The sequence below is a fragment of the Uloborus diversus genome, chromosome 5 (assembly GCF_026930045.1).
Source record: "Uloborus diversus isolate 005 chromosome 5, Udiv.v.3.1, whole genome shotgun sequence".
NCBI classification, from domain to species: Eukaryota; Metazoa; Arthropoda; class Arachnida; order Araneae; family Uloboridae; genus Uloborus; species Uloborus diversus.
Genome location: NC_072735.1, coordinates 87,371,985 through 87,391,353, shown reverse-complemented (window position 1 = coordinate 87,391,353; position 19,369 = coordinate 87,371,985). Strand labels below are relative to the sequence as shown.

Sequence of the window (19,369 nt, the reverse complement as noted above, 5' to 3'; positions counted from 1 at the left end):
TACTATCTTATTCCCATTATATTCCCAACGTAGCACCCTTCCAATTTCCATTTGTTTGGGACACTGAAGAAGTTCCAAAAAAAAAAAAACAAAGTTGTAAAAAGATTTGTGAGAAATTGGCTCCAACACCACAACAAAATGTTCTTTGCATCCGGTAAGAAAAGGGATATGTGCAAGTGCACAAATGTTGATGGAGATAATATTAAAAGTAGGAAAAGTCTTATTTTGTAGAATAACTCTTCTTTCTCCAGGTCAGTTTGTCTCTTTAATTATTAAATGAGCCTATTAGTTGACAACAAAATCTTGCCCTGGCTGCACAACTGATGCATGTAAATTTTGAGATTAGTGGAACTTTTCTTCAAATTAAAGCTTGTAATTCTTTGCATTTTAAAACATTTTTATTTATAGGAATTATATGAATGACAGCCTCCGGACAGAAGTCTTCGTTCGACATGATCCTGAGACGATAGCTTGTAGCTGTATATATCTCAGTGCCAGGCTTCTACAGGTATGATTTCATGTTTTCTGCATGGACTATTTGCCAGTCCATGAGTCCATCTTTATGTTTGGGATCTACCTCACCTGGCAGCATCATAATGCTGTGAGTAAAATGTGCTTAACAACAATAAGGTGGAGTGGAAAAAAACGAAATTGAGAAATATGTTTAGCCTGTATGTGGAAAAGTTGCCTTTTACCAAGCCTATTTATCATGCCAAATTTCAGCCAAATCAAATAATATCTTTAGCTGCCCATTTGAGGCTCAATTTTAAGTATTTGCCCCATTTTTCACCAAACTCGTGAAAATGAGCTGATAAAATATAATTATTTCCCATTTGGATCTACTAATGGTTGAAATTAAACTCTGGAGTTTAATTTCAACCATTCGTAGATTCAAAGTATTATTCGTAGATTCAAGCTCTCTTAAGGGAATGTATGCGAATTGACAAAGTGTTAATGCCTTAAAATTTATCCTTGCCCAGTACCTGTTATCCCATGTTTGTCATCAAATTTTTCCATGCCTAAATTTTTTTGAGACATTTAATCTGTTCTAATCGACTCAAAATCGCAATTTTTTCCCAAAATAAAAACAGGCACCAAATTAAATAGTATAATAAATACATTATTGAAAGTCTCATGTTTTGAAACGCTTTGTTATTAGTGAACATAGAATTTAAAAAAAAATTTAATTTTGACATCTTGAATATTATTAAGTAAATGAGCATTTAAAAAAAATAAATTATATATATATATATATATATATGTATATATATATATGTATATATATATATATATATATATATATATATATATATATATATATATATATATATGTATATATATATATGTATATATATATATGTATATATATATATGTATATATATATATGTCATTCCATACGAAATGAGCAAAATTCGCAAAAAAGTGGTGGCCGCATGGTAACAGATTTTTATGAAATTTGGTATACATGTTCCTTTTATGCCTATATAAAAATATTTTTGCTTAATATTTTTTATTTGAATAGTTACATGCGATTGAAAATTGGTCAAATTGAACAGCATTCTCATAAATGCTAAATGTTGCACTTTTGAAGGCTTGTATCTTATTAACTATTTAGTGAAAACATAAAGTTATATGTTGTTGCAATCTATGGAGTAGGGTAATTAATCTGATATCAGTAAAATTTTCAAAGTTATTAAAGTTAACTTTTAACCGAGTTTCAAAAACTGAAAATATTTCAATTTTCTCATAATTAAGCATTTTATTTTTTAATCTCAATCTTAAAGGAATGCATTAACTTTGTTGAAATTAATACCCAATAATGTGCTAAGTATCATAAAAGAAATACCTTACTTTTGAAGTTGTATTTTAACTTCTTTGTCTTCAAAATCAGTTTTAAACTTAGTGACATTCTGTAAAATGATGATTTTCCCCTTCACATACACAGAAAAATTCAAATGAGGGAAAATTCAGACAACTTTAAAATTTTACAAGAAATATAGAGCTGTGTTTCTACTATTTGCTTGAAGAAACTCGAAATTGGTTTTTGATTTCCAAACGTAAAATAAAATTTAGAAAAATAGCTTTCAAAATAGCTTAGGGTCAATCCATACAGGTTCGATGGATGGGTGCGCTCGACCATTTTTATTTTATTTATTTTTTATTTATTTATTTTTTTTTTTTTTGAAATTCATATTCCTAAAAGCTGCATATGAAAGATGTTTAAACCCACTTTTATTTTTTCTCTCAACTGGACCATTAATTTTTTCGAGGTCATCAAAAGTGATTTTTGTAGTCAAAAATGGGTCTTTTAGACCTTTGCATTTTGGCTGAAATCTATTTGAATTACATTTATGACAGTTAATTTAATGCTTTGTTGTTAAAGTGCATAAGTTGATAGTCTTACATGCTGAGTAAGGTAGCTGTAAGTTAATAATTAAAATAATGGCAACAGGTTAAAGTTCAAGGGCAAATGTAAAAATTTTACTCATTTCAAAGGGGGATAACTCACGTAGGGGATAGAAACACGAAATGAAATACGTAAAGGTCAAGATTTACAGTCGCCACTTGCCACGTGGCGACTAATTTTTCAAAATTGGCGACCCCAAAAAACTTCTACATTCGCCACATTTTTTGGGGGGTTATTTTTATTTTAGATCCCAAGAAAAGAATTCCACACCACTCCACAGATGCATCAGTACAATAAGGATTCACCGATAGAGACCGTACTCTACTCCGACTGAATGTTGTTTATTTTACGAAGCTTGCATGTCCTTTCTCACTGCCTGCCTGTATGTTGATTATTTTACGTTGCTTCAATGTTCCTCTTACGCGATTCAGGTCATGTAAAATAAGCAAAAATACAGTGAATTAGGAAGCCATTTGCACAAGATCAGAGCCTTTGCTCCTTTGCCTTGAATCTTTGTTTTTCAAGTAATTAGCCTACTATAATCATGATTTCAAGAAGAAATCATTATATTTTAGATTATATTTCAGATAAATTTTGATTATGCCTTCAAAGTAATTACCTTTTCACGTTTTTAGTTTAGTTGCTCATGCTCAAATGGTATATTAAATTCAAACTTTATTTTTTTACATCGTATTATACACCACCTCGGATTATACGAAGCTTTATTTTTTCTTCAGGCCCATTTTAGAACCTGAAGATTATAGGCCGCCCGCGGATAATACGCAGGAAAATATGGTTATTAAATTACAGGGTTCGTACGATCCCGGAAAACTTAGAATTGTCAGGGAAAATGACATTGTTAAAAATGTCAGGAAAATTTTAAATTTTGCCCCAAAAAATTTTTTTTCCCTGGGAATTTTGTACCTTGAGTTTTAATCTTCGTTTTTATCGACGTTTCCGGAAGAAAAAAAATGTAAAAGTTTTGAGACAAAATGACGCTGGCAATAAAATAAAATGCGACCCCCCCCCCCAAAAAAAAAAAAAATCTTCCGCGGACGCCATTTTTGCCCCTCAACAGTCCCAAAGTAAAAAATTCCTAGGGTGAACAGGAATTATGCACAAATTTAACGGGAGAAGAACATTTTCCTGCATCTAAAGCACAAGCCTGCGGATGGTAGGGTCAATTGGGAGTTTTTTAATCGAAAAGTCTTTTCAGCTACGAATGAAACGTAGTCGCCATGTTTGGTCATTCACGAGATGGAAGTAGAAAAGATGCTTAACTGCCTAAGTTTCCAAAAACAAAGCAGAATCGGATGTTTTCTTTAACTGCAAACTAATGAAAAAACGCAAAATGTGCTGCAACTTGTTTTTTTTTTCTTTTTTAATTTTATTTTAAATGTGTAATTTTCTTGAGAAATGAAAAATTTTGTTCTTAAAACTTAATTTTATCCTCATTGCCTTGGACGCAAATGTGCTAAAAACTTTTCAACTGAATTGTAGTTTCATGAAGATTTATTATTTTTAAATTGTTTTCATGCTACAAATTCAAAAAATTATTTCTTAATTTTTGTCGTAGCCGCCATATTTGGTCATTCCCAAGAGGCAGTACACAAGACCTAAGTTTTCTTCTAAGTTAAGATCTTTAAGTGCCTAAGTTTCCGAAAATGGCGTTGGATATTTATTACAATGCAAACTATTGATAACAACGCAAAATGTGCCTTTTTTTCCGGGTAATTCCAATTATTTTCTGGAAAAATGCGAAATTTTATCTCCAGAACATTTTTTTTAAAATTCTAATTGATTTAGACTCTTATGTGCTAAAAATTGACCATTTTGTCTTATAATTGTAGTTTTTTAAGGATTAATTATTATTTTTTACTACTTTTATGCTACAAATTCGAAAATCTACTCATTATCTTAAATTTTTTACTTAGTCGCCATATTTGGTCGTTTGCGAGATGGAAGTAGAGAAAAATTTACAAAAACAAAAGAGATGTTTATCTCAATGTCTATTGAAAGTAAATGTGCAAAAAAGAAAATTTTTAATTTTAATGCAAGCATCTTTTATTTGCAAAAGGAAAAAAAAAACTTATTATTAGCATTGGCCTATGATCGACGGATGTTGACTTTTGTTAGAGTGCATTATATGGTATGCCCATCCATGCAACAAGTTAATCATATTTATACTGAAAAATAGCTTTGTACTTTGCTCAATATGTTTTGTGTTACATATTAATAAGAAAATAAAAAGAAGAATCGTAAACCAAAAGCGGAGAAAGATTGCTGCCGATTACAGCAAAACGCTAATATGCATGACATGTGGCATCAAAGAAACGTTAAAACAAGTTGAAAGTACTTTGTTTTTAACAAATAGTAAACAAAAGAAAACAATTTTGAACAAAATGTTAAAAAAAAAAAACACTTGTGACAGTTTTTTTTTTTACAAGTGGTAAAGTTTCAATTCTTATGCATTGCTACTTTGAACTATTTTGACTAGGAATTTTGACTGAAAATGTTACTTTAACTTAATTTTGGATGAACCGAGTAACCTGGAATTTTCTAAAAAATAACCTGGAAAAGTCAGGGAATATTTTTTAACCAAAAGTGTATGAACCCTGTACTTTTTTCAAATTCTCTTTCTAAAACAGTTTTATGTTTTGCTTTAAATCATGTTCTGAAAGTATTAAAAAAAGAAAAAAAAAACGCCATAATGTATGTTTTTTTTACAGAAACCCTCGAAGGTCGTTCCGATCCTATTTGATTCCCAATTAACTCAAACAGCTTTTATTCTGAAAATCGTCAAAATAGGAAAACAAATTAATTAATTTAAAACTTGAAAAGGCAACTTGTTTTTGACCCCACAAAGCTCCCCCTCCCGCGCCCTGTTTTATCATTCCTTTGCCATAGTCAATGTTCCATGTTGTTCCATAAATCCTGTATTTCATTAAAAATCCTATACATCATTGAAAATAGAAAGAAAAATAACTATATTTCTATAAACTATATCTTATATTTCTTGTTAGCATTCCTTTTGCATCACTTCACTTTCATCATATTTGTTTCAGAAAATACGAATTGAAATCCCCCCCCCCCCCCCATTCTTGTACTAGAGCGCTGTTTTCAAAACCTGGTAAAACAGGTGGCCACCAAGTTTTTTGAGTCTAGTGGCCATTGGCCACTTGAAAATTTTCTGAATCTTGAGGTCTAGAAATACGACAAAAACTAATCGCTGGAACCATGCTAAAAAGAATATCTAACTGTTGCTGTGTTTTTGTGCACCCTTTATAGATTACAGCCCCTCAAAAATCGGAAAAATGACGAAAATGACATTTTTAGACCCCTATAAACCAAAAGGGGATGGAATTAAAAAATAACATTTCCTGGCCAATTGAATATTCCATTCACGTACTATACATGTTACACATATTGTTTTTTGTATTTGGTTTGTAAAAAAGATACAGGTCTTTGAAATTAAGCAATTTTCATAGTTAATTCACACACTAAACCAGAAATAAAAAGTTTGAAAACGTCATGGCACCTTCTTAAATTACATATATTGTGCCCTAAATAATACATTATAATGAAAAAACATATTTTAATTTTCAAAATAAATATTTTAATTTGATAACTTAGAAATATTTGAACATGAATGAGTAGTTAATACTGTATGAAACCTGTATGGATTGATCATTATGTGAAATTATGAGAATCAAAGAATTAGATAAACGACTAAATGATGCAAAAGCAAGAAAAACTAACATTTATTTCAATTTAAAGAAAGGTACATTTCAGACTGTACTTCATAAACGTCCTTTTGAGAAAATGAAACACGAAAGAAACGGTTAGTTTTGCTAAACTTACAAAATAAAAAGAAGAAACTAATGAAATTTTACCTTAGTTCAAGTTACTCTAGTAACAAAAATACGCTGATACCAATGATTAAAATTTACTAGCATCTAAAAGACACTTCAATATGTTACGTTAAAAAAAATTGAGTAAATTTAGAGCATTCCCTCATCTTCAAAAAAAACATCTGAAACAGAGGAAAAAATGAATTTTTGGAAATTTTCGATTTTTTAAAGTACAATTTTATCATCAAGAAATTCATAAACAGTTACTAAATTAGAGCAGATAGTTAATTATAGATAGTTTTTCAATCTGAATCATTTTTACTGTTATTTTTTCAGTAAAAGAGCTAGAAGAGTGATTTAAAATCTGAAGTAAATTCGCAAAATTTCAATCTTTGTTAATATCTCAGATTCAAAAAAAGATCCGAATAAATTTTACTTTGCTCTTTCTCTTTCAATAACAAAGCAACAAACCGTTTTTAAACTTCCATACTGTGCATTCCCTCATATGTATGGTTTACCTAAATAAAAATTTTCATTGAAATCTGTGACATGTCAGCCACAGCTGATTTGCTCATTTCGCATGGAATGACCCATATATATATATATTTAAAAAAATGTTAGTGGATTAATTTTTTCTTATTAGCCATTTGACCTGTTATCCCTTGTTTGTCATCAAATTTTTCCATGCCTAAATTTTATTGAGACATTTAAGCTGTGCTGTTCTAATCGATTCAAATAGGCACCAAATAAAAACTGGCACCAAATTAAATAGTATAATAAATAAATTATTGAAAATTGAAGTCTCATGTTTTGAAACGCATTATTATTAGCGAGCATAGAATTAAAAAAATAATAATTTTAACTTTGACATCTTGAATTCAACTAATATTTTTTGAAATCATGGATTGCTATAGGACACTACTCGTTGGGTTTCTTGTTTGTGCAAATGGATTGGGGAATGGGGAAGAAATTCGCACCCGTCAGTTGACTTCTGAAACATAGCAAGCAATTAAATTAATTTTTAAAAAAAAGTACAGAAAATAAGACTTCATAGGAATGTTTTAACTTTAGAGCATCTAAAGTTAAACATTGTTTTAGAAAAAGAATTAATGTTCTTTCGTTTTATGCCATCGCTAATATAGTCTACACAACTTTTTCTTCTTCTTCTTGGCCGGAAACTTTTGTTACAGCCCATAAAATGAAATGTGTTGAAAAGAAAAAAAATAGCATTGGAAAATTATGGTCTGCCGGCTGAAATTGCCTTACAAAAGTTCTAAATATAATTAAAATGTTTACACGTATTTCCTCTTCTTTTAAAAATTTTTTCTTTTCTTTATCAGTACTACACTGTAATTTGAAGTAGAGTAATGCCTTTTACATAAATTGAGATACAAAATCTTTTCTCTAATCAAATTCTCGTATGCAAATTAGATATTCTTAAAACAAAAGACAAATAAATAACATTAAAAAAAAGAAATTAAAAAAACCATTAAAATCATAAATGGACCTTTGAGCTAAAATGATGCACTAGCAAAGTCTTTTCAACCATTAAAAATGCATCCTAGTGACAAGAACCAAAATAAATTTTAACCTATTACACTTTGTCAATTTGCATACATCCTCTTAAAAGCTCTCTCGCTGACATCTTAAAATATTCAAAAACCGTCATTTTTCAAAACTTAATACAGTAGAAGACCGTTAAACGCACACCTTGGGACCAGAGCTTTTGCGTTATACAGGATTTTGCTTTATATAGATCATTTCTCAAATTTTGAAACTAATATTCCGAATATATCTATATATTAGCACTTCAGAATGAGTTTTATCTGTAATGAGTATTAAAGCACCAATATTATAATTAGTTATTCACAAATAAATATGTTTCACAATCAAAAGAAAGTGAATTATCCTGCACTTCTGCTATTTTCATGGTTTGCATAACAGCTGCATTTTCAAGAGCCATCTGCTGGTATCTTCTTTTTACTGTGAACACTAATTTTCATTTTAAAACTTTGAATTAAGATGGAAAGATGAAAAACTGTTTCAAAATTAATTTTCCAAACAATTTTTATGTTTGCAAGACAAAACAGAGGGAGTTTTTAACTTCAAAACCTATTGTTTACTTCTGAAAAGTTGTGCGAATTATAGAGAATTGTGTTATATAAGTCGGCCTTATAACAATCTTCTACTGTAACTCGTCAAATTTTGGTTGTAGGAAAGTTTTTTTTTTTTTTTTTTAATGTTAGTGTGTCAGAAATATTTTACAACATATAATAGCTAGGACTGGGAGATTGTAGAAAAAGTTAAATTTTGTAATTGTTTCAAAATTTTATTTTTTGACAAAAAATTTATGAATTTTGATTTTTTACTCAATTTAAACATTTTCCCAATTAGAACTGTATGCTCTAAGGGTTTAGAAATTAGCTATTGGTCCAAGATTACAGTGACACTCTGTACAGTGGCATACAGACACGCTGTATATATAATTTTTTTCAATGAATAATAGAATTGAGAAGTTTGATAGGTTGTGGACTAATAGCAAAGCTAACTTTACATCGATTTGAAGTAAAGCATATACAGTCGACTCTGGATAACTCAATTCCTTATAACTCGAATATTACATTTCTCGAAATTTTCATTCTGTCCCAAAATAATTTAATGTTTTCAATACAAAGTTTTATCTTCATCTTGAATGTACTCCTTTTTTGTTGCAGTGTTTACGAAGCTTTCATGTCCATTTTATGCATAAAATGCAGCCAAAAAAGGGAAAGAAATTTTTTTTCACCCTTTATTTACAATAGTGCTCCTTAATGCATACAGTTGCAAGATTACGTGAGAAGTGGCCAATTGAGCTACTTTTTGCCATGGTTGACAAAGTAAAATTTTGTTGCTGGCTAATTTTCGAGAGATATAAATTTTTGGCAAAATTGAAGAAAGAAGCCTTTTTTATCTGGATGTCTCAAATAACCTACTTTTAGGAGAAAAAGTTGTTTAGAAGCAATGCAAACTGAAAACAAGAAAAGAAATTGGATTTGCAACATACAATCTTAATGAAATTTTTAGATGGGACAAAAAATCTAAACAGTCCAAAATAACTTTCTTTTTCAAAGTATTTAATGTAAATTTATTCTCTCGAAAGATATTTTTTAGTTATCCAAACTATAAGTGTTTATGCATTATGCACTATTTCTGAAAAAGAAAATAAAAAATATCCTTGAAGGCTAGGAAAAGAACTTTCAATAACGTGGAAGATTTTAGCCTTAGGACTTTGAGTTATCTAGGGTTGACTAACTGCAAATGTATCAAAAAGGATGCCACCATTTCAATAACCTTTCTGCATAATGTAAAGATTTGTAAAATGTACCATATTTAATGATTTTCTTTTTAATTTTTACAGTTCCCACTCCCAAATAAGCCTGCTTGGTTTTTGGTGTTTAATGTAAGTGAGCAAGATATCATCCAGATAAGTCGTACGATTTTATCGGTGTACACACGAAAAAAAGTAAGTTGGTTTTTCTTTAAGCATTTAGTTTCAGTTAAGGCATGCATAATTTATTTTTCTCTTCTTTGCATTAAATATAAATATGGTTTGGGAAAGTTTTATGCAGTCAAAAGCTTGCTGAGCAAAATTTTTAATTCTTGAATTGATCTTTTAATTCTTGAATTACTTGGAGAACAGTTCAATGATTATGAATGAATATTCAAAATTGACAATGAAATATGTAACTAAAAGAAAGTTTAAAGTATATATATTTATGTAGTAATAAAATTTCCCTCACCTTTTTTTCTCCAACTTTTTGATCAGTTTATTATTTACACATTGAAATCTTATTTAAGTAACCCTGTACGTGGCAGATATTGTGGACAAAGGAAATACATCACCATGTTGCATAGTAAATGAAGGGCAAAATTAGCGGTTGCCACATAACATAACGCAACACTCCAAGATCCCCTGTACCTATCACTGTGCGTGGTTTACCACTGGCCACAGGGCAACTTGAAAAAACAATGAAAATAGATTCCTGCATTCTTCATTACATTCATGCTTGACTCTAATGGGTTTTAGCTTCATTTTAGTGCTTTACTTCTATATTTATTGTGTTTGCCATTTGATCACTTTTATGACCTATTTCTGTAAGTTATTTTGATATTCATTTATATTTTGTTTGGTGCATTTTCTGATTTCATATTTTCTCCCCACTTCAGCCTGATCCGGAGAAACTGGAAAAAATTGTTGAAGAACTTCGAAAAACACATCAAGAGGCCAAATTAAAAGCTAAAGGAATTGCAGTCCAGAACAAAATAGCTAGTTTATCCCCAGCATCACAAACTTGTAAGATTTTTTCCTTGATTATATGTCTTACTAATCATACAAAGCCTTAAATCTTGGTTTAGTTTATCTGCAGCTTTGTTTTTTGAGTGTTCTTTTAAGAGCTAACGTGGTACAAATACAAGTATTTCATTGTTGTATAGCATCAAATAAGGTAAAATGTTTCACTGGTATAGAGTATGAGGATTGTTGTAACTGGCTGCTAGTTAAACTCGTGTGTTGTTCTGCATCAAACTAGTAACCAAACCATTAAAGGAGAATGAATGAATCTGAAGAAGAAAACAATAAAACAAAAAAAAAGGTTTTTTTGTTAAAATGAAGGGGTATATATTACATGGAATAACTGACAGAGTTATTGTACAGTTTGGACTAGGAAAAAAAGAGGAAGATACTTCAGGAAGGCCTCATCACACACTTGTGATTCAAAATTATTTGAGGTATCTGTTGAGTAATTAGAGAGTTGACATGTCAATTTTTGTTTTTTTGCTGGTTGCTATACAGTAAAAAAAAATCATTTTTATCTATCCCTGTTTCTCATGATCATGTATGAATACTCGAAATAATTGTATACATTAGGGCTGGGCAATGAAGGAATTTCTACACCACGTGCCTAGCTGTATTTACGCTTTACATTTGTCATGCATGTGGAAAGTCAGGAAAATCCATGATTTTCAGCAAAAAATGCTCAAAAGTAATGAAAACTGACATCTGGACACGGATTTTGGGTTCAAGAACATGCATATTTATCAAATTCTACAAATTAGGTGCAAAATTTATGCTTAATCTTAAGCTTTTACCTGTCAGTCCCGATTTCTCACACATTTCAAAATCTGATTGCATCCGCTGCTATAATATTCGCTCGGTTTTCTTTGCAATGTTATTCTACCATTTGACTGTTAATAATTTTGTGTTAAGCATTATTTTTAACCTCCTTATTTGTATAATTGCGTAGTTAGGGATTTATTTGGGGAGTTTATTTCAAATTTTTCCTCTCACTTTACTGAGAAATTTTAAGTCATTTGCATCTGAATTGATTCAAGAGCTTTCATAAAAATAATCATTAATTTTCAGCAGTGATTAAGTAAATGAACATTTTAGAAAGTAAAATTGATCTATGGAATTATGGACGTTTCCCTGATAAAATATACAGAAATCAGGAAATTTTCAATCTTGAATGTTTTCAATATTTGTAGCCTATCCTAAAAATAGTATATCTGGTAATGTCTGATAAGTTAGTTATTAAATACTTTAATTTAGTATTTTATTTTTTCTGATTATTTATTCTATTTCTTGTGAACATAATTTTAGTATTTACTAAGTCATTGCTAGTCACATATTTTTTTTATGTAAAACTACAAAAGAAAACATTAAGTTTTAGATTCATTATTAAAAATCACATTTAAAAATTGTGTATCGCATTGGATTCTGCTGAGGGAAAAAAATTGTTTTTCAATGTGAATTGTTACCTATATAAAAATTTTCTATGAATTATTAAAATTCAAAAAAATATTTCCAATAATTTTAGTATGTCCTTGGTAGCAAAATGATTCAGTTTAAACTCTTAATTATTTCATGTGTATACTAGTCATTGTTGCATAAATTGTTTTTCAGTTATAATAGTAGCTGAGCTTGTCACATTTTACTTTAATTTGAACTTTTATAAACATATATCCAAACCATAGATCAGATGGTTGCAATTTAATTTTCACCAAGCACAAGTTTAGTTATTCTTGTGAAAAATCCATGTTTCTTCTGGAAAAATTGCTTCCTGTGAGTCATGGAAAGTTACGAGCAAAAGTCGTGGATTTTAATACTTAAAATGTAGCAAATACCCTGTATTTATTGAATTCTAGAAAAATGTTTGAATTATTATAATAATAATAAAAGAAATCCTCACTCCATTTGTTTTCCCTTTTTTGACAGTGCAATGTTTTTCTTTTCAGGTTCTCCTACTAATGGCACAAAATCTCCTTTAAATGATAAAAAGGAAAGAAATGGATCCAAACACTATGATTCTAGCCCTAAGTAAGTGAAAAATTTGTAAAATGTTTATATTGATGATGTATAGGGCAAAAAAATCTCTTAAGTTTAAACACTCATTGCTACTAAATAGAAGACCTGAAAGTAATTGTTCTGGAATTACAGGGGTCGAAGTGGTCCTATATATCCTATATTTCCTATATTTTCAAAAAAAGTATGAAAATCGACCTATATTTTTGGAAAATGACCTACATTTCCTATATTCCTGTTTTTTATCCAATTTATTTCTTTAAAACAACAGTAAACAAACTATCTGACTTCGGATTTTTCGTCAAAAGTACGATTCAAACGAATTTCAAATTAAAAACACAACTCACTAAATCCTGCAACAGGCATCTTCCCTCATTGGCCACAGCAATATGACGTCACTGTAGTGAGTGGAGTTTCGAAAACGAATTCTGAAGTTGGTTTTAGAATTTTGCATTTGGCAACAGCAGTTTCTTTTGCTTTCCAGCGTGGTTTTTTTTGTTTTTTTTGAGCAATCACGATTGCTTACTGTTCTCACTTGACAGACCTTGATGTTCCGGTTCCTTTTTCAGCTTGGACCAGGCCTGCAGCACCACCGGCAGCAGCGCGGCTGGTCCTGAGCACTATTCCCCGGAATCCACCTGGGCGGTTGCGTCCATGTCCTACACACGCATGCTCATACACAGTCGCCTACGCGCACACGCCTTTACACACATACACACACCTACGTGCACACATGTAAGCCTACACACAAACGCACACAACTATATACACGTAAACACCCAGGAGGAGGGACCTGCTTGGGCGGGGGAGCCATTTCTAGAAACAATAACTCTAACCAGTAGAGTCTTGTCGCAACTCGTGATTGCAAAAAACATAATTTGAATTCAAAGTTTCGGAATTCAAATTAGTTTTTTTTTTTTTTTTTTTTGGTTTTTGTTTTCGCTGGTATATTTTTGTGTTCAGTGCATTTTCTGATCAGAATGTTATAATAGCCTTTTTGCAATCTTTTCTTTTTGTGGAATTTTATAGGACAAAATATCTGTATGTTTGTGCTACAAAGCATTGGTTATTTCCTGTTAGTTCTCAACACAAAGACGGTTTTTATTTATTTATGTAAGCTATGTTTGTGACACTTCTATCCCTGCAAAAATTGTGAGTTGCTGTGTTAATAATCAATAAATTTCACTTTGTTCTTTTTTTTTTTTTTTTTTTGTCTACAAAGTACACTTTTTTCAAAAATTATTCTTTCAACTACAGGAAAGTCATTTCAGGTGTAAGTTATAATTTTTTTGATGGTTTTTTTTAAAAACAAAATCATTGATAAGAATAAATAAATAATATGTATGTATTATTTCTTTTTTTATAGCAAAACTATTCATATAATGTGTCCTATATTTGTCCTATATTTTTTGTGGAAAATGTCCTATATGTGACAAGTTGATCACTTCTACCCCTGGAATTAGCTAACATGAGGGATTAGAAAACTTGATATTTCTTAATATCCTAATGCTTTGTAATTTTAATGTCCTTGAATTTCCACTTGGCGTTTGCATGCTGAAAACATTTGGCCGTTTTTGATGTGCTCTTCAATTCCAAGTGTAAAGCATGATGTTGACTAACATCACTAAAGCAAAACACTAATAGTGTTTTGCTTTAGTTTGTGCAGCAGACTTAGAATCTGTTTTCAGTTCATGATATGTACTATCAGTTCCCCATTAGAACAATACATAAAACTATGTTTAAACATATATATGATTTTGTTTTCTTTTGTTCATTCAATTGGTATGTCAAGTTACTATATCACCCTCAAATGATAGGATGGTGCAGTTCATGGTTTTCAAAACATCGTCGAAAGCCATTATGCTATTTATTAGTCAAAAGTTTTGCCATTAATTTTCGAGCTGTGATGTACACCTTTAAAAAATTGCTGTGATATATAATTTAGATTATCATTAACTATACAATTCAAGAATTTACCCTTTCAGCGTTATACAACTCTTTTGCTGTAGTTTTCTTAATTTTTTTCTCTCTCTTTTTGTAGCCGTTCAACTAAAGATATGAACCATCGGAAGCGTAAAAATGATTCTCCGTTTGATGATGGCTACAGTCCAGAAATCAAGAAGAAGAACAAAACCAGTTCCTCAGGCAGTGCCTCCAGTCGTAGTCCAAGTCCAAGAAGAAAAACAAAAACTCCACCCAGAGGCTTCAAAGAGTCCCATCGATCCCGGTCACGATCCAAGTCCAAGACGAGGAGTTCAAAGAAATTAAAACACAGGAGCAGTCACAAGAGGAAACACAGTCATAGTCCATCACCAATCCTTTCCCCTAGTCATCACAGCAACAAGAAATCATACAAAAACAAACATTCAGAAAAAACTCATCAAGCAAGGTCACGATCCAGGTCTCATGAGCGGAATCATCATTCAAACTCTCTGCACGAAAAATCTCACAAAGTTCGCAAGGAAAGAGTAAAAGAGAATCACCATTCTCGTGATAAGAAAAGGAGGTGACCGCTCCTTTAATTATTCATTTGATAGTGATTGTAATTAATCTTTGCCACATTTTGTACATAGATGTCATAAATTTGTGAGGAACTCCAATTTGCAAAAGTGTTACCTTTTGGTTTGTCCCCCTTTCTGCCTCTCTTTTTTCAATGAAAGTCCTCCATTAAAAAACCCTCCTTTTATCAATTTTTGAAATTAAAACTTTAGTTTTCATATGTTCTCTATGGTGTTACACAGGTTCCTGGTTACTTCAGTAACAAGGTCATTGAACCTTTTTTGAATTCCACTATGTTTCAATAATGATATAGAAAAATGAGATTAATTTTACAAGTTTCCCTTTCGACTTTTTGTTCAACATAGATCATTATGTTATTAATTTATTTTACGTAAGTATATCTTTTGTGTCATACAATAAACCCTTGGTAACTGAAAGTCCCAATGTACTGGGAAACTTCCAGTTACGGGAAGTTCCCAAACTTCTTTCGAGTTTGGGCCCAATGAAAACTTTAAGGTAAAGGAATGTTCGACTTATAAGGCTTCGAATTGTCGAGAGTTTCTTATAAAATTAAACGATTATCATAGAAAATAAGTGTTTTGCTGCATTTTTATTTATCCTCAATTATGTATGATTTTATTATGAAATTAGACAGTTAAAACTAAAATGTTTTTTTTTTAGTAATATCAATGAATTGTAGTTCGTGTGTTAAAGAGCAGAATGTCTGGGCGATTGAATTTTAAACAATACTTTGACTCATGTCAATACTTTCCTCCAAAGCAAAAGAGTGCCTCAATAATTTACATTCATTGAATGTATTTTGTAAAGCCTTGTTCCTTTTTATGATTTGATCCTTTTTTTTTAAATACATAAATAAGAATATCACATCTCAAAAAATATGAAATTAATCATAAATTCTGTTTTAAATTATTTGTGTAGTGATAATTATTTTGGGTTCCATGAAGCATTGTTGTATCAGGGTTTTACTGTGCATCTTAATATTTACTTTTGCAGAGTAAGGATTGTGTTATGTAACTCATGTCATAAAATTACAGAAGAAATGATATATTGAGAGAGCTGTGTATAAAAATTTTGTTCTCGAAAGTAGTATGGACAATGTTTTTGATTTGAAAAATAGTTTGATTTTTGCAATGTATAAATTGCATATTATGAGGGTTTTTTTTTTTTTTTTTTTTTGTGTGTGTGTGTGTGTTGTCATGCGTATGCATAAAGTTTTATGTTATTTATTACTCTTTAATGTAATCAAAAAGAAAATCAACTTGCCTACACTTGACCTTTTATACCTTTGTTGTATCACACTCACACAAAAAAAAGGAAGAAAATTGTAAGCTACTTTTTTTATCCACACGAAGTTAATGTTTGATCTTTTTTTCCCCAGATGTAGTGAACACATGCATCTTTGTATAAACATTTAACTTTGTTCGTTGCTGTTGTTGGGAGGAGGAAGGTTGCCGTTCCCAGAAATATTTAAATTAATACTGTAAAGTTAATGTAAATTCATTTCAATCCACCACCTCTTTTCAAAAAGCTGCTGTTTAAATTAAAACTATGATAAGTAATCAATTTTTTTGATCTCACATAAACTCATTAACTATAACATCCACACCATAAAAGGGTGCCTTCACCCAATTTTTTTCCAATTAAACCACTGACTAGGTGAAATGTTACTTGAAAAATTGAAATTTTAATTGTGAAATAACAAGACAGTGAATTGATTTTTGTGTATTTTGCAATGTGATAGTTATTTTTAAGCATGTGTTGAAACACAGGGACCTGTCTCTTTTTTCACACTCAATAAAATGTTTATTATAATTTTACTTGTGTAAACTTGTGTAAATTAAATGCTTTCTAACAGTAGGTCTTGTAATGCCAATAATACTTGACTCAAGGTTAGTGAGAATGCTTCTCCCCAGTAAGCAAATTGATAGCTAGGATTCCTTTTCTCAAAACAAAATGGAGATGTTACTAGATTTCTAATTGAATTGACCATTTTTAGGTTAGCACGACATAGATGTCTTTAAGAACAGCTTTTGTACTTAATATGTTGTAACACACGTGTCAAAGTCCTGTCATCCTCATACTTTTTGCTTGCAGCAGTCCTAAGGTGTGAGAAGTAGACTGGATTTATTAAAATAAATAAAATAGCTGAATGGCTGCATATTCCAATCAAAACTTGCTTATGTGGAAAAAAAAAAGATCAAAATAATTGATAGCTATATGTGAATGCAAGTAAAGATAATTTGATAGAAAATAAATAAACATTGATTCAGTGCCTTTTTTTTTACAATGCACTTATGTCTTTTTTTTTTTTTTTTTTCGTTTCTTCATAATGATTATTAAATACAAGTAAATTAACTAATACAAAAAATAATTCATTACTTTTTTTAAAAGCTGTTCTTTCTGAGTTTTTTTTTTTTTTTTTTGAAATTTTTGCTTTATGTGTTTGAACATTATCAGTATGGTAACATTATTAGCAGGGTATTAAACAAAATGAAGATTACAGCAGACATTTGAACAAATGTAAAAAATTAAGAAGTCAATACCAAACCTCTTTATCTTTTTATTTCCATGCTGTGTGTTATAAACTGAAAAAATCTACCGCCCAGCCTTTTACAAATTCACTGTTTAGAGCATGTTTTTCTTAATTACACTTTTGTATCTCTTGTTATGTAAGTTTCATCACACATAATAAACTTTTGTTTGGAATGACATTTTTTTTCAGCTCCATGCCCCATCATATTCATAAAAATAAATGACGAAAAGTGGCACAAATTGCTCTAAATATTAAAATACATAACAGAGGAATTGTGAAAACTTCATAAAAGAAAAAAAAAATACCTTGTGTTATATTTAGGGTAAAAATGATGTTAAGAGTTAAAGTTCTGCAATCCTTTGCAGTTAAACATAACTAGTTAAACGTAAAATTTATTAGAATGAGCGAAAAATACTAGCATATTTGTGGGGCCCAAGTTGTCTGCTTTTCCTCAGTACCAGGAACTTAGCAGTTTTGAAAAAAAAAAAATTCCATCTCTAATTTACCATCATTCTTCCTGATCTTGTTAAATGAGGCACGTGTGACAATTTTAACTTTGTTGCATGTATCATTTGGTTGCATCTGCATAGGACTGAGATTTTGACACTCGTGTGTTAGTGTAGTTACACATTACTTAATAATTTAGGTCTTTAAAAGCTTCAAGTGTTGTCTCACAATTTAAAAAAACAATTTTTTAATATTCATTTTTCAATCTAAATTTTAAAAAGAAGTGACAAACTATCCAGTCTTGCTGAGTTTGTGTTTCTGAAGCTCAAAGTAACATTATCTTTAATGTTTTGACAGCTTTTTTTTTTTGAATCATGTATTTTGTTTTCTTTTTGTTTGAGTAAGCTCATGTGTTAAACAACATAAATTTCAACTGATCACTTTAACATAGCAAATGATCACTTTAACATAACTTATTTACATAGCAAATGTTAAATGTTTGTATCTAGTGTGGGTAGTATTTGCTTTTTCAAAGATAGTATTAAATTTAAATTTTCCAATGTGTTACGCGTTATATCATCTTTCATTTGCAAGAGAAGGATTGCCAAAGTACATGTCCTTTATTTCTCCCTTTGTTGGGAAGGACTTTTATCACCTTCTTAATTAAAAAATGCAAGCACTTTTTTCAAGAATCTTGCTCAAGTTGAATCATTTTTTAAAAGAGGTAATGTTTTTTGTACATAATACTCCAATCATTTTTGCAATTTGCTTGAACTGTAAATATAATGAATAAAATTATTTTCTAAGTAACTATTGTCTGACTTATTTGTGAAATGTTTAAATTGTGTGTGTAAATTCACTAGCAGACTAAAAACTACCCAAGCGGCAAAAAACTAATTTGCATTGTAAAAGAAGAAATACTCCAGAACAGAGTTGTTTGGTTTAAACCAAGTGTTTTTTTTTTTTTTTCAAAAACGGTTTTTTTGAAAAACTTCGTTTTCCCCCAAATGTTTTCATAAATTTTACATATTATTGCAAAGAGTAAAATCTAATTGGTGCAAAGTAACTAGCAAAGCTTTATAGATAAATTACAGATTTAACAAATTTACAGGGTTCGTACGGGTCATGGAAATCTTGGAAAATCATGGGAAAAAAATTTAGCGAATTTCAGACCTGGAAAAGTCATGGAAAATTGAAATTTTCGTTGAAAGTCATGGAAAATTATTTAAAGTCATGAAAGAATGTCCTGGGCAAAGAGAAAGTAACAGTT

General features: G+C 30.3%; 1 protein-coding gene across 1 annotated transcript in view; it reads left to right on the top strand.

The window, feature by feature from the left end:
- Positions 1-18,887, top strand: part of LOC129222132 (cyclin-L1-like) — a gene marked incomplete at its 5' end in the record, with an annotated part of 39,115 nt that extends 20,228 nt beyond the window's left edge. Inside the window, 5 exon segments of the mRNA XM_054856583.1 lie at positions 409-508; positions 9,657-9,761; positions 10,466-10,592; positions 12,533-12,614; positions 14,641-18,887. Of these exon segments, the coding sequence (XP_054712558.1) occupies positions 409-508; positions 9,657-9,761; positions 10,466-10,592; positions 12,533-12,614; positions 14,641-15,109 (883 nt within the window).
- Positions 18,888-19,369: the final 482 nt, after the last annotated feature.